The 14846-nt window shown below is 52.0% G+C and overlaps 1 protein-coding gene across 2 annotated transcripts in view; it reads right to left on the bottom strand.

Annotated features, from left to right (window-relative positions):
• Positions 1 to 237: 237 nt before the first annotated feature.
• Positions 238 to 14846, bottom strand: part of HMOX2 (heme oxygenase 2) — a 28173-nt gene continuing 13564 nt past the window's right edge. The window contains exons 1-6 of one of the 2 annotated variants that reach the window (XM_070779578.1): positions 13279 to 13386; positions 4045 to 4155; positions 2847 to 2964; positions 2019 to 2510; positions 1069 to 1249; positions 238 to 987 (exon numbers count right to left, since the gene is read on the bottom strand). In XM_070779578.1, coding sequence (XP_070635679.1) covers positions 860 to 987; positions 1069 to 1249; positions 2019 to 2510; positions 2847 to 2964; positions 4045 to 4130 — 1005 coding nt within the window. In that variant the 5' untranslated portion in view covers positions 4131 to 4155; positions 13279 to 13386 and the 3' untranslated portion in view covers positions 238 to 859. Of the gene's footprint in view, positions 988 to 1068; positions 1250 to 2018; positions 2511 to 2846; positions 2965 to 4044; positions 4156 to 13278; positions 13387 to 14846 lie in introns of those variants that run through there. The other variant, XM_019987742.2, reaches the window with a different exon arrangement.

Raw genomic sequence — 14846 nt, 5'->3', positions numbered from 1 at the left:
AATTGTTATATAATACAAGTATATGCTCTTTTATCTTAGGTATTAAAAAAAAAGGAAAACTAAAGCACTCTTGAGAACTAGAAAACCGAGGGACCACATGGATGTCCACGTCCCTGAGAGGCGGCTCACTGACTGCCCTGAGAGGCTGGTGCTGGGTAGGGACTGGCAGTGTTGGGAGAGCGAGGGGCTGCCGGGCACCGACAGGGATGGCGTCACACCAGAAAGGAGGGAGGCGACTAGCAGAATCCACTTTATTGAGTGCAGAAGCATTTTCACAGGTCAGAGGAGACAGCCCACGGCCAAACTGACCCCAACTCGGGTGTCTGCTTGACAGGCGTGAGGACTGGCTGCCCAGGACGGAGCTCCAGGACCTCTGAGGCGAGGCGAAAGCCCAACTTCTGGCTGCTAACCCCAGGAGAAGTCCAGAAAAAGAGCAGCCCATCTGGGGAGGCCCCCACCCTCCCACAGCTCTGGGGCCTGAACTTGCTGGCGATCTACTCCCAGCACAGGAAAGACACCCACCTAGGTGCAGACACAACAAGGAAAAGGGGAGCGAGCCAGCCTTGGGTCAGAGGTGCGGGGGCCCTGGCAGCAGCGCTGGTCCCAGAGGCCTAGGCCAGCCTGCGGACTGCTCCTGCTGCCAGGGCCGGGGGGCTCGGGGGGCGGGCCTGCACCCAGCTCAGCGTTTGGCCCGCAGGCAGGATGCTGACAAGCAAAGGCTTCAGTCTCTGGCTTTTATTGGTTGCTTGTTTTCTCAAGGCCAGCATTAGGAAAGTCACCTGAGGTGGCAGTTTGGTCGTGGGTGGAGGCAGGGCGGGCCGGTGGACAGGAGGCAGCGCAGTGTGGAACGGTGGGTCCTTCACATGGAGTACCAAGCCAGGAGGCCGGCAGCCAGGGCCACGCTGGCGGCCAGCAGGAACTGGAGGCCGGGCCTTCGCAGCACAGCCAGGGCTGCTCCAAAGGGGCAGCTGCTGCCTTCCAGGGCACCTGCGCAGCAGCACCGAGGGGACATGCCGTGAGTGGGGGCCAACACACCTGCCCCGGGCGCGCAGGACACGTGAGGCCTACCTTTGTCTAGCTGAGCAGCGTAGTAGGGGCACTTCCGCAAGTCTCCTTTCCCGTCGTGCACGGGAAGCCCGTCCTGCGTGGGCAGTCTGCCGTGCGCAGGAAGCCCGTCGTGCGCAGGGAGCCCGTCCTCCAGGGTTTCTTTGGCCAGCAAGGAGCCAGCCTGGTCCAGTTCATTGAACACCTGCAGGTGCAAAGGATCAACAGCCATCACCAGCCTGTGTCCCCAGACGGGCCGAGCAGGCAGGGACGGGAGTGTACGGGGTGGACACCTCCCCCGAGGGGGAGCTCTGGGAGGTGTGGCTGCACCTGTGCTGCCCAGGCTGAGAGCCCACGGGCGGACACCCCCAGGGGGCAGACAGGAGAAAGGAGAAAGCACTGCCCCCCATGCCGTGGGATCCCCAGCACGTTCTTGCTGGGTATTTCTAGCAAGAAACAGGAAGGTGGGAGGAGGCAGCCCTGGCAGGGCTGGCTGGTCCTGAGGGGCCCTCAGGCCTATGCTCAGGCCGGCACTTCCCTGGAGCGGAGGGCAGGGCCTGGGCTCTGGACACAGAACCGGCCTGCCAGACTTGGGCCTGTCTAACAGCTACTTGTAAACGGAATCATTCTCTTTGGTTCTCTCTCTGAACTTACCAAGCAGGACTTTTCACAGCAACCCTTGCTAAAAAGGGGGAACTCCACATTCCTTCAGACCAGAAGCCTGGGGTGAGAGGGAGGGAGATAGCTCCCACCTTCCCGACCCTTCAACATGCTGGGGTGTCACCTTCCCAAAGCACCACACACAGGCTGTTGATCACACAGGGTGGAAGCCTGACTGGGGTTGTGCCTGCTGGCCTGTCTAGTTGCTAGACTTGCGCTCAGGCAGCCTATCTGTCTGAGGGCACTGATGCCCCTCAAGCGGCTCTGGGGCAGCCCTGCCGGCAGACGCCCTTCCCGCCTGGCCCTGGCAGTACCTGCATGTTGAACTCAAAGGCCTTGTTGGCCTCCTCCACGATCTTCTCTTTGGTCTCTAGGTTCAGGTCGAGGGCGTTCATCCTGGCCCGGTACAACTGCTTGAACTGCTGTGCGTTGTCCACATTCTCAAACAGGTAGAACTGGGTCCCTTCCCCCGTACTGGGGAGTTTCAGGGCCCGCTGGGCCACCTTCTTCAGCACCTGGCCCCCCGAGAGGTCCCCCATGTAGCGGGTGTAGGCGTGGGCCACCAGCAGCTCTGGTTCGTTCTGCCCCACCTCGTGGATCCGCTCCACGTACTTCCGGGTGGCCTCGGAGCACTGCGCCTGCTCCTCCCAGTGCTCGCCGTAGAGATACTCCATGTCCCTGATCAGCGCCTTCTTCCGGTGTAGCTCCGTGGGGAAGTACAAGGGGGCAAAGGCTGGGTGGTCCTTGTTCCGGTCGATCTCCTCCTCCAAGGCGGAGTAGGTGAAGTACAGCGCGGTGGTGGCCAGCTGCCAAGGGCGATGGGGAGACCATGGGAGAGGGCCAGGGCCTGGGCCAGCAACTCCCAAGCCCACTGCCCACACTCCTGAGCACCCCCTCCGCTCCCCACTTTTACAGTGAGTTATTTCACGTGTGCAGGAAGCGTTTGTTTCTTAAAGGAATGACATGGTGAATTCTTTGGAACACAGATCACTTCCTTTACATCACTACCTTATTCCTTTTAAGACATGAAACCACAGCCTGATGCTGAGAAAACATGAGGTGTGGAGGAAAGCTGGGGGATAGGCAACCCTGTGGGACTAAGGGCCCCCAGCCCAACCCAGTTCACGACTGAGGGCACAAACCTTGAATAGCTCCTTCCTGATGTTGCCTTTCAAGAAGTCCTTGACAAACTGGGTGTTTTCCGCCCGGTCATGTGATTCCTTGGTCCCTTCCTTCAGGAGCTCGGAAAGGTCTGCCATCCTATGGAGAAAGCATGTGCGAATTAGCCTTCCAACTCCAGGCTGACCACTCGCCGAGCTCGAGGCAGAGGCTGCTCAGAAACGTGATTCCAGCCTCTCAGCAGGGAGCAAAGCACAGGCAGACGTGGGTCTGCTCCCAGGACTCGGACTCTGGATGACTCTGACCCACTCCACCGTGCCCGGGTCTCTCTGAAGCACCCAAATGAGTGATGCTTGGCTTCTGTGCCCGCCCGAAGAAACACATACCTCACCCTACCACAGTGTGTGCTGACCTCAAGGAACAGACGACTTTGGGGAAGGTGTCTCCCAGGATCCACACCCCTGAGAGAACAGACCGTGCACCTCCTGGGGTGGCCCAGCTGCTTTCCTCCCACCTTGGACCCACAGCCCCTGAGGATGACATGAAGCTGGGACCCGGCACAGAAGGATGGGACTGAGAGCGAGGCTGGGGAGGCAAGAGCCAGGACCAAGGCCTGTACTGCTGAACAAAATCACACGACAGATGCCAGCACCAGACAAGGCAGAGAAGGTGCTGGGCAGGGACTCCTGTGCATCCACACACCTGTCGACCAGAGCGAGAAAAGCCTGGCGTCTCACGGCCCAGGCTCTGCTGGCCTCTTTGGGAGATTGGCTCATATCACTCATGTGCTGCCAACAGTTTATTTTCAGCAATTATTCCAAGATGTAAAAAGAGAACTTTGCCAATGACAGGGCTATAAGGAGAGGCTGAGAATGATGAAGAACAGGCCCGGGTGACTGGAGGCTTCAAGTGAATTGCCCCCAACCCAGTAAGGAAAGCCCTGGAGTTAAGAGCTACTCCCACATCTGAGGGGTGGAAGACACTGGAAAGGTGCCAGCTTTGCCTCTGATTACCCTTGCTCACCCCAGATGACAAAACGCTCAGAATTCCAGGAAGAAGAAACGGCCAGGAGCATCATCAAATCCCATGACTCAGCACTTGGAGCAGTGCCTGTCCTGCCTCCCTGCGTGGGCCGGGGGCGAGGGCGAGGCGGCGGCGGGGCACGGAGCATCCTGGGGCCCGGCAGCACGACCTGACTGCACCACGGCTGCCACCACTCACCTGGTGTGGTTTTCCTTCTCTGGGACCCCGGAGATCTTTTTCTCCGGCTCATCCAACCCCTCTGAGGTCTCCAGTTCCGCTGACATGGCTGCTGCTCTCACGCCTCTGGTCCTGCGGAGACAGGGGAGCAGGGGATGTGGCGCCTGCGGCAGTCACTCCCCAGGTGCCCGCCGGTTCTGCTCGCCCTGAGCAACACCACAAGGAGGCGCCACAGGCCTCGGGGAAGTTTTCATAAAAATAAAGCTCTGCTGTCACGGGACCGTATCTGCACTGGACAAAATGTGAATATGGACAGTGGTAATAGCACTGTATTGATGCTGAACTTACTGATTTTTATAACTGCACTGTGCTTATTTACAAGAATGTCCTTGTTTTAGGAAACACACACTCGCATAGTCACAAGTAATGGGGCATATTACCTGCAACTTGTCAAATGGTTCAGAGACAGAGTGTGTGCGCGCGCGCGCGCGTGTGTGTGTGTGTGTGTACAGGCACATACACTGCAGCGGGGGGGACATACAAGTGAAGCACTAGAGTCAGTGCTGACGGTGAACCTGGATGAAACATACACAAGGATTCTACGTACCGTTCTTACAACTTTTCTGTATTTTTGAGATTATATCAAAAGTTACGTAAAACATAAAATAACAAAGGAATATGACTTAAATAAAAAAAGCAGCAGTGCGGCAGCTCTCAGTGTGGCAGCGAGCGCATCGGAACCAGCCAGCCTGCCTGTTAGAGGCGGGCGCCCTTGTGCAGAGAGCATCCCCTCGGGGCGGCTCCAAAGGCCCCTGACGAGCTGCACCGAGTCACCACGTGAGCAGACTGCCTCCAGCCCACTCCAGACTCTGCCGAGCTAGAAGAAGTGACACATGTAGGCCAGTCGATGCCCACTGCCTCTGCGTTCGTCAGCCCGGGAGATCTGGTCCTGGAAGGCGCCAAGTTCACGCTCCACCTGACTGTGCGACGGGGGAAGCCCATCTGGGAATAGCAGCACAGCTGCCCCAACACCAGCAGTAACACAGGACCAGAGCTACTATCACTGGGGCCAAATCAAGCCAAAGGAAGGAGAGACCTGAACTTTCTACCTCAACCAGTGTCTTCTTACCGAGCGTTACTGAGCTCTGCCCAGAAATAGGTGTCTAGGGGGACAAAGAAGTATAATAAATGATCCCCGAAAGGATAAAAAACCACTTCTATCTCAGCCCACAGATAACCACCATTAGTATGTTGCTGCATTTCCTTTCTGAGTTTTCCCTAGATGACATCTCCTTTGTTATCTTTGGAGATATTACAAGGCCTGGTTTCGCTCAGCAGTCTTTCTGAAACTTCTCTCAACTTTAGATTTAGCATTTATACAATGGAATTAATGACAGGAAGGATTAAGAACACAGAAGCACAGTGCCTGCCACGTGGTAAGCACTCAGTAAATATTAGGTATGATGGTGCACTTGTTCCAGGAACGCTTAGAAAATAGCAGAGAGTAAAATAAGCCAGACAAGGCATGATACTCTTTCTGTGTGCAATCTTTTTAAAAAAAGGTTCAATTCAGAGAAAACAATGGAATGGGGATTGCCTGGGAGTGGAAGAAATGGGAATGGCTGGTAAAATGGTAAAAATTTTCAGTTATATTGTGAATAAGGTCTGAGAATCTAATGAAAAGCATGGTGACTATAGTTGATAATTGTTGTTCAGTCACTAAGTCATGCCCTACTCTTTGCAACCCCATGGAATGCAGGACTCCAGGCTCCTCTGTCCTTCAGTATCTCCCAGAATTTGCTCAGATTCATGTTCATTGAGTCAGTGATGCTATCTAACCATCTCACCCTCTTCTGCCCCCGTCCTTTGCCTTCAATATTTCCCAGCATCAGGGTCTTTTCAAATGAGTTAGCTCTTCGCATCAACTGGCCAAAGTACTGGAGCTTCAAGCATCAGTCCTTCCAATGAATATTCAGGGTTGATTTCCTTTAGGATTGACTGGTTTAATCTCCTTGCTGTCCAAGGGACTCTCAAGAGTCTTCTCTAGCAACCCAGTTCAAAAGCATCAATTCTTTGGTGCTCAGTCTTCTTTATGGTCCAACTCTCACATCTGTATATGACCACTGCAAAAACCCTAGCTTTGACTATATGGACTATAGTTGATAATACTGAACTGCATAACTGAAATCTGCTAAGAGAACAGATCTTGAATCGTTCTCATTTCTTTAAAAGGGTAAATATGTGAGGTGATGGATATGTTAAGTCAATGTATACATATACCAAGTCATCACTTTTATACATTTTTAAATATATTACAATTTTATTGTCAATGATACTTCACTAAAGCTGGAAAAAAGAGGGAATAGAAATAGCAGAATATAGAAAATGGGACCTCCTCCTGACAAATCAGATATACTCTCCTCTATAAAAATGCTGGTGAACACTGTGGTGCAGACTGTTTTTTTCTGCAGCAGCAGTTTATTTGTGCCAGTACCTCCTCTGGCACACCCTCCACCCTCTTCCACTGGTCCTGCCCAACAGCCCTGAATTCTGCATCCCCATTCCCAGAAGGCCAGACTCTAGCCCCGGGGACAGGGCCGCAGCTGTCTGCTTCACTGCTATAGCTCCAGGGCCTCGGAAATAGGCTCTCCATAAAAACACTTGCTGAAAACAAATCAAAGGAAAGAAGGCACACGGGAAATACTGTAAAGCGTTCCACCAACAGCAGGCGCCAATGGACAGCAAGGCACAATCTGCGGTCTACCACCTCAACAGGTTCTAAACTCAGAACAGGGTTGAAAAATTTTGCTTTGAAGGAAGGGTAGATACCAGTTTATCCCATTCCAGCAGCAATTATACTGAGTCCCTAACGCAGGCTGAGCACTTCCCTGGTGGCTCAGTGGTAAAGAATCCACCTCAAATGCAGGAGCCACAGGAGAGGTGGGTTCGATCCCTGGGTCGGGAAGATCCCCAGAGAAGGGGAGGGCAACCCACTCCAGTATTCTTGCCTGGACAACCCCATGGACAGAGGAGCCTGGAGGGCTACAGTCCATAGTGTGGCAAAGAGTCGGACACGACTGAAGCAACTTAGCAAGCACGCACACAACGCAGGCTGAAAGTGCCCTCTGGCAGGAAGGAGAACATTCTCAGGAAGGCTCATTTAGCATCTTCACCCTACACGGGCTGAGTTCCAGAAAGAGGGCCGCCTGGAGGCCTGGCCACTATTCCTCGAGGGAGTGGCCGGGGTGGGAGGGGCGGGGCGGGGGGATTTAGGAGCCACCTTGTATGTCAGAAACAGAATTCACTTCATTCTTTGAAAAGCTACATGGTCAAACTTGGTCAGGCTGACTTCTACACTCCAATCCTTTCTCTTTGCAGGAACCACTATAATCCTAGAAAATCAAAGGCCAAATCAAGAACATGGAGCCTTTCTAGACTGTAATCCATAAGAAGCTGCCCCACCCTGCATCCGACAAAAACAAAAAGATCCCAAAATAGTCCACTGTGGGAAATATACCTCAAGAGGTATTAACAGTAAGTAATCTGTACCAAAATGATAAATAGCTATACTATAACATTTGAAAAAAGTCACCCAGCCTAACAATACAGGGCAGGGCTATTTAAACAGCAGCAAACAATGGAATCCTGGCACCACGGCAACAAGTTGACGGGCAGTACCCAGGCATGAAAACGTCTGCATCAACTTCTTTGTTTAAAATAAGTGGCTGAGACTTCGCCTTCCAATGCAAGAGGTGTGGGCTCAATCCCTAATCGGGAAGCTAAGATCCCACATACTTCCCAGGCAAAAACCAAAACATAAAACAGAAGCAACTGTTAACAAATTCAATAAAGACTAAAAATGGTCCACATCAAAACAAAAAAAATCCTAACAAAAAAAAAGACCCCAAACACTGACTAGGACGACGGATAACTAAGTACACCAGTGATGGCAGGAAGGGACTCTGGAAAACTATAAATACCTGTTGTTTGTTGGACATTTTAGCCAATTGGCTCCTTCTATGCAAAGTGGCTCCATTCTTTTGAAAGCAGGAGGGACAGGCAGGGGAGAAGGAGGAGGGGGACAGAGAGAACAGGACTGGGGGAGCCGTCTAAGTCTCTGTGCTACACCAGTGAGTCCCCAGAAGTCCCCAGGGCCCTTCACTGTGCTCCTACTAATTCCAGAAATGTCTATCTATAGAGGTCAGGCCCTCTTCTTCTACTTCCCGACAACACCGTGACCCTCTGTGTATAAAATCTGCTTCCACAACCCTGTAACCCCTGTACTCCTAGCTATTCACTGATCATGACTGGTTTTCACTCCCACACCTGCTCTGAGAGAAACGGCAACACTGTCCTGATTACCAGTGTTCTCTCTGGTGCACCTGGCCCAGCAGATCCAGAACACTCATTTCAAAGCCTCTGCCCTGGGGAATGACAGGCTCAAGGCTCTAGGGCTTCTTAAAGAACAGACAAGTTCAAAGACGTTAAGGCCTGCTCTACAAACTCACGTCAGCAAACCTCAGGTCAGTCAGCCTGGCTGCCAGACAGAAACGTGATCCCCACTCCCTCCCCCAAAGGCACAATGGAGACTTCAGCTGTCACAATTCTTTTCTTCATGCCCATTCTTTTCCTTTGCCCTGGGAAACCACAACCAGGGAAAGGGGCAGGCTGCAGAGTTGGCCAGCACGTGAGAGGGAGGGGGAAGTGAGGCGGAAAGGCAGTGACCGGTGGCTGGAAACAGTATAGCTCTCCTGCCTACTGGAATCGAGGTGGCCAGACACCAACTGCCACAGCGCGCAGATGGAGGCCCATGACCTGAGGGGGAGCTGGTCTCCTGTGCGCAGAGATGGCGGCCAGAGGGAAGGTGAGGGGCTGCTCGCTCCCTGCACAAAGGCCTCCACTGGACACCGGAGGCCCTGGCTGCCTCGAGAGGGCTGTGTGAGGCTCAGGGTCCACTCCAGTCTAGAACTGGCATCACAGCCACAAGGGCCATCATCCTGTTTTCCCTGTTAAGCTGGAAGCATATCCTACAAGACAGAGCAAGACTCCCTCAGGCTGAGCTGCTCAGAATCCAACACCACGTTCCAAATCACGTACAGCCCAGCGCCCTGGGGAGCCTCCAGCTTGAGCTGTAATGGATGCCGTTGCATAAATGAAATGCCTACCGACCAGGCTAGGTAAACGAAGAGGGTGGTGAGACAGTGACAATAAGTTATGGATTCAATTCTAAAATACCAAACAAAACAATAAAAATTTTAATTGGGTACTACACCTCTGAGTTAGATGGTGTGAAATCTAGTTTTACTTTTCTTCAGCTCTGACTCCATCCCCTCCTCCTTCCCTTCTCCCCACCTCCACCCCTCTCTCTGGTGGTCCGTTTTTTTCTAACTACAGACTTGTTTGTAATTCCTGTGCCTCTGAGCTGGCCAAGGCCATTCTCACTCACAGGGCCCAAGGGGGCTGGCACCCTCGTTGAGCGGCCAGTGCTGTGTTTCTCCTGCGGCTCCCCGAGAGTTCACTGCTCCCCTCCCAGGGTCTGCCCCAGAGTCCCTGCCCCCGGCTGCTCTCCCCGTATCAGGGCTGGGCACTGGCCCCTGACCTCTCCACCAGGCCCAGTCCACATCCACACCCCCCTGCCCAGGAAGGCTGCTGCTCCTCGCCTGCAGGCCTGTGAGGGCAGGCCCTTCCTGGGGCTCTGGCTGCTTTTCGTAGCCAGCACTGCAGGTAAGGAGGCCCTTGGCTCCTTCTGTCTCAGTCCTGCCTCTAGTCACTGGTGCAGCTTTCTTCCCACAGCCCGTGGATGTGGGGGGTGTGTGTGCATGTGTGTGTTTTCCACTCTTCTGGCTGAACTAATAGCTTTCATCACATCCACCTCTGTTTATGATCTCACCCCACCTACTTACACTGTGACATTCAGGAGGGTCACGGGTAAAAATGATGCCTCACTGCTCACAAAAACCATGTACAACACAAATGTCTTCAGCACGTAAATACGAGCATGTGCCCTGAAAATGTCTTCAGATGATAAACACAGAACAAGACGCTCCCTTTCCTGGGCTATAGGAGCTGTTCCTTCCCTATATCCCCTGAAGGCTTTTCACCCCTCTGTTCTTGTTGAACAATCCCATAAAGCAGGCTAAGTCAGTTCTTAATGGTGCCACATACTCTTTATCAGGCAGGCCTCAGCAGCTATGAAGAAACAGGTTGTTTACCCATCACACATATTCCTTTCTGAGTGTCTATGAAAGAAGAGTAAATTCTAACATGCTACTTATAAGCCTAACATGATCTGGGGGACAAACAACGCCAGGACAAACAAACACAGGAGCCAGGGCTCCTGTGGAGGCAGCAGGAGGGAGGAAGCCGGGAGCGGGACAGTGCAGCTCTCAGCCTCCTAACCTCGGGCTCTCTCCACGTTTCACCTGTGAAATGGGAGGAACACCTACCCAGCACTCAGTACAAGACTACTATGAAGATCAAATAGATGACGAAGATGAAACCACTTTACAACAGGTGTCAACGTTACAGAAAAAACTGAGAGTGAGCTGTTTATTAACTGGTCTACCCTGGGAGACGAGACACTTCTGGTGAGCTTTTTTCAGACCTTGCTACGACACCAGGAAACTCAACAAGTGGAAGAAGCCCTATTCCCGGATGCAACGTGGAAATAGACTTGCTCTCCTGAGCACTGTTTAAAATCCAGTATTGAGAGGGGTAAACCTCACACCGAGGGCCAGTTTTGCATCTCATCTGGCAATGGATGTGAAGAGGGGTGCAACCTGCTTCCTGCAGTAAACGACCACCTGACCGTCCCTGCGCTGCTCCCAGACCTCAGGGAGGGCTGGAAGTTGGGGGGCAGGAGGGAGCTCAGTGAACCTGTCAGTTTACAGGGGTCACGTCCGGGCTCCCACCTGCTGTTGATTACTGCTCTAGACCCAGCTCACCTTGAGGAAGGGAAAGGTAGATGGGCCCTGTCCAAAGGATGAGGTCTTTAGAGTTAGAAAGGTTTGGGCTGCAATTTCAGTGTTTAGTAGTTCCATGGCTGCGGTAAGGCGTATCGTTCTGAAAGCTGAGTTTCCACATCCATAAAACTGGGTAACAAAACTCTCTTTGCTCCACATTCTCAAGTGTGCTGTGAAGACTGAAGGAGCTAACGTGTGTACAAGGGCTTCATGAAACTAACGCGGCTGAAAAGTGCTGATGATCTCTTGAGAAGTTGTTGGACAAAGTGAACAGGTGGGTGGTTCTGAAACACTGAGGATGAATATGAAATCTGATGTATCCAAAGGTAATTCTGGGCAGTCAGTTACATGTGAGGACTTGTGACTCTGGCCTTTTCCTCTGCCAGTGTCAGGAAAAGGGAATTCCTGTTCTTTCTGAGGTGAGATCTGTGACCGCTGCAGCTAGAAAATTCTCACTGCAGATGCTGCTGGACGCTGGCTGAGCTGGGTGTTGGGAGCAGTGCACAGGGCCGACTCAGCTCTAATCCAACAAAGCAGCCGAGAAGAGGGGCCTCCCAAACCCCTGAGGAGACCATATCCTATAGGTCACCACCTTCTGAGTCTATAGAATGAATGACATGAGGTCTCTGAACTCTGGTGCTGCCACACCTCAGGAATTCTTATACACAAGCTTCACCCCTTTCATTTTGGTTACTGGGTGAATTCAATCCCACAGTTAATTGAATGGATGACTATTAACCTCTTGACAAAGAGCAAGTTCAGACAAGCAATTTTGGAAAAGTGAGGAGTCTAGGGACACAAAGCTCTTGCGTCAGGTTTACTCAACACACACCTGCATATCTGGCAACAAGCAACCAGAAAGCAACTAAGGGCACTAGCCTCTTAGTAACTTCAAAAACTGGACTCAGGAAGTCTAAGACTTCTCAGGCAGGTTGTGTTCGCTGGGGAGCGGTGGGCTCATCTCTAGCACGTTCAAATACAGCTGAGCAAGAATTCAGACACTGCGATGATACCTGAAACGTTAAAAAGAGCAGAGAAGGGGCCAGAAGTCCACTGGCTGCTGGCACCAAAGATGCCACTTCCTACTACAAGACCTGCTCTGTTTCCTGAGTGTCACTGGGTCTTGGGGCTGAGAAGACAAGGCTTTTTAGTCCCATGAGAAGCACCTGAGGGGTGGGGGCTGAAGTCATGACTGAATTCTAGAACAGTCAGGCTGGGATTTTATAAGAACAAAGCTTAGGCACCAGATAGCCACAAGGCCAGTTGTAACAGCATAAGTTCTGATGAGACTGTGGGTCACCCCTAGGCACAATCAAGCAAAAATCCTTCCAACTTTGGAACAATCTAGAAAGCATGTGTCCTATGGATTAAGTGGTCAGCCACATTTTCTTTCATTCAGGTGCAACAACTGTCACCTGTGACCTCGGCTTCTCTCATAAATGATGACATAAACAGTGTTGGGAGTGGCAGGAAACCATGGGGGCTTAGGATGCTGCTGCCAAATTTCCACCTTGGAAAACCTAGAAGTGCTATGGGCTTCCAGGTGATTTCCTCTTTACATGCATGTGTCCTCTGTACATGCATCATGTCTGACTCCTTTGGGACCCCATGGACTATAGCCTGCCAGGCTCCTCTGTCCATAGGATTCTGCCTGCAAGGATACTTGAGTGGGTTGCCATTTCCTCCTCCAGGGGATCTTCCCAACCCAAGGATCAAACTGTCATTTCAGGTGTCTACTGCTTTGGCAGACAGATTCTTTTGCCACTGAGCCACCTGGGAAGCCGTTTCCTCTCTACAAACAGACTCAATAGAGCCTCCCAGCAGGGACCAAAGGCCCTCAGGTTCACCCAGAAGGGGCGGTGCAGAGGAAGACCACTGGACTGAAGTCTAACAGATGTGGACACGCCATGTTAAGTCACTTCTGAGCAGGGTCCCATGACTATGAAGGAAGTAAGATCAAGAGAACTGAGTAACACAGCCAATGTCACTCAGAGTGAACAGTCAAGCTGGGACCAAACTTGAGTCCTTCGGAATGCAAGGTGGTTCAGTGTCCACAGCCAGGCCTCAGTGGCACACAAAGGTGACACCGGTATGGTGTCTACTGACAGGACTACTAGCCACATGGGAACTGAGGTTATGTTACATGGCACTTCTGCTCACAGTGGAGGGGTTGGCTAAACCACTGAGTGACACTTGTTTTTTAGTAGAAAAGCGAGCTCAATCCTATGGTTGCTGAGAAGTATATGCTCAGGTTCCCATCTGAAGACTATACCGCCACCCCTAACACACTCACCTTGGCTCACTCAGATTACAGGGCAACCCGAGAAGGCTGTCCTCTGGCGGGCCCTGCTTTTGTTGACTAGCAGGGCAGGCCAAGGCTGGAAACGGCTGGTCCCAAGGGGGAGGATGGCGCCCACCCCCCCACCCCCCAACCTCAGTGCTTGGAGGGAAGCAGCCAGATCTGCCAGGTCCTGGCAGACGCTGAAGCCGAGGCTTTGGGCATCCTGACCCCACGGGGAGGTCACAATAGGTAAGGCCTGCAGATTTCTATAGTACCTATTACCATAGAAACTACAGAGAATCAGAAGAGCTGGTTTTAAGAACCTGAAAGCGTGTTCTCCACATGTTGAGATCTATTCAGTCCAATCTTCCTGTCTACTGAAAATATACTCTGCCTTGGTAACAGGAGTGTGATGGACAGAAAATATATCAACATATAGGTCTTCTAAAATCAGCAACTCCACAGGCCAAGGCACTGGTCAATCGAATGAGGCGGCTCCTCTGGCTCACCTTGGACCTGTTTGGGACCCTAACATGCTTCCACAGGCCTCAGAGTTAGGTATTATTCTCAGGCATTTTCACAACTGCCTAGACTCTGGCAGTAGAGGGGAGGGGGGGGTGAAGTGGGTGCAGACAAACAAGCCCTGACCAGGAATGGTAACTCCCAAGAGGCTGCCCTGTCCTCACAGACATGCGTCTACAGTGGCAGCGGACCAGGAGCAACAGCCACCGGCCTCTCCAAGGGCAAGAGGCTCGGCTTCTCCTGGCTCCCCGCAGGCCCGGCCTCCCAGGGGCAGCAGTCAGGGCCCCAGAGCAGGCAGCCCGCTGCCACTCTGCTCTCTGGTTCCCTGTACTAATAACAAGGCAACAGCTCAAGGAATAGGGGTGCGCAACTGTCTTCCTCCCTCGGTGTATCGGGCCCGATTCGTACATGGATGAACATGTCCCTGAGGAGGAGCCAGGAGTGGAAAGGTAGAGAAAATATACTGCAGGTGATGTGAGAGTATTAGCAGTCAGGTGTAACACCAGCCCTCTCTTCCAATCTAAAAAGCCTCTCAGAGTGACAGCTGACTTACAAGGATAATCTTTAACTCAATAAAATTTTTCTTAACAGACAAAACATTCAGAGTCTTCACTGTTAGTAAAACTCAGGGGGACAGTGAAGGACAGGGAAGCCTGGTGTGCTACTGTTTACAGGGTCACAGAGTCAGACAAGACTCAGTGACTGAACAACAACAATCCACCTGCAACAATCCTCAAAACCACACTTGAAAGGCAGAAAAATCAAGGTGGCAGAGTGATTACTTAACAAAACACCCTTAAACTCTCTTTCTAGACACCCCAGCTGTTCGCTAAAATCTTCTAGGATCCAAGGTCAGAGATAACAGGTCAGCACATACCACATCAATAACCTCAGATACGCAGATGATACCACCCTTATGGCAGAAAGTGAAGAAGAACTAAAGAGCCTCTTGATGAAAGTGAAAGTGGAGAGTGAAAAAGTTGGCTTAAAGCTCAGCATTCAGAAAACTAAGATCATGGCATCTGGTCCCATCACTTCATGGCAAACAGATGGGGAAA

The sequence above is a fragment of the Bos indicus genome, chromosome 25, assembly GCF_029378745.1.
Source record: "Bos indicus isolate NIAB-ARS_2022 breed Sahiwal x Tharparkar chromosome 25, NIAB-ARS_B.indTharparkar_mat_pri_1.0, whole genome shotgun sequence".
In the NCBI taxonomy this organism is placed as follows: domain Eukaryota; kingdom Metazoa; phylum Chordata; class Mammalia; order Artiodactyla; family Bovidae; genus Bos; species Bos indicus.
Note: the sequence above shows the minus strand (reverse complement) of the source record. Positions and strands in the feature narration are given on the sequence as shown.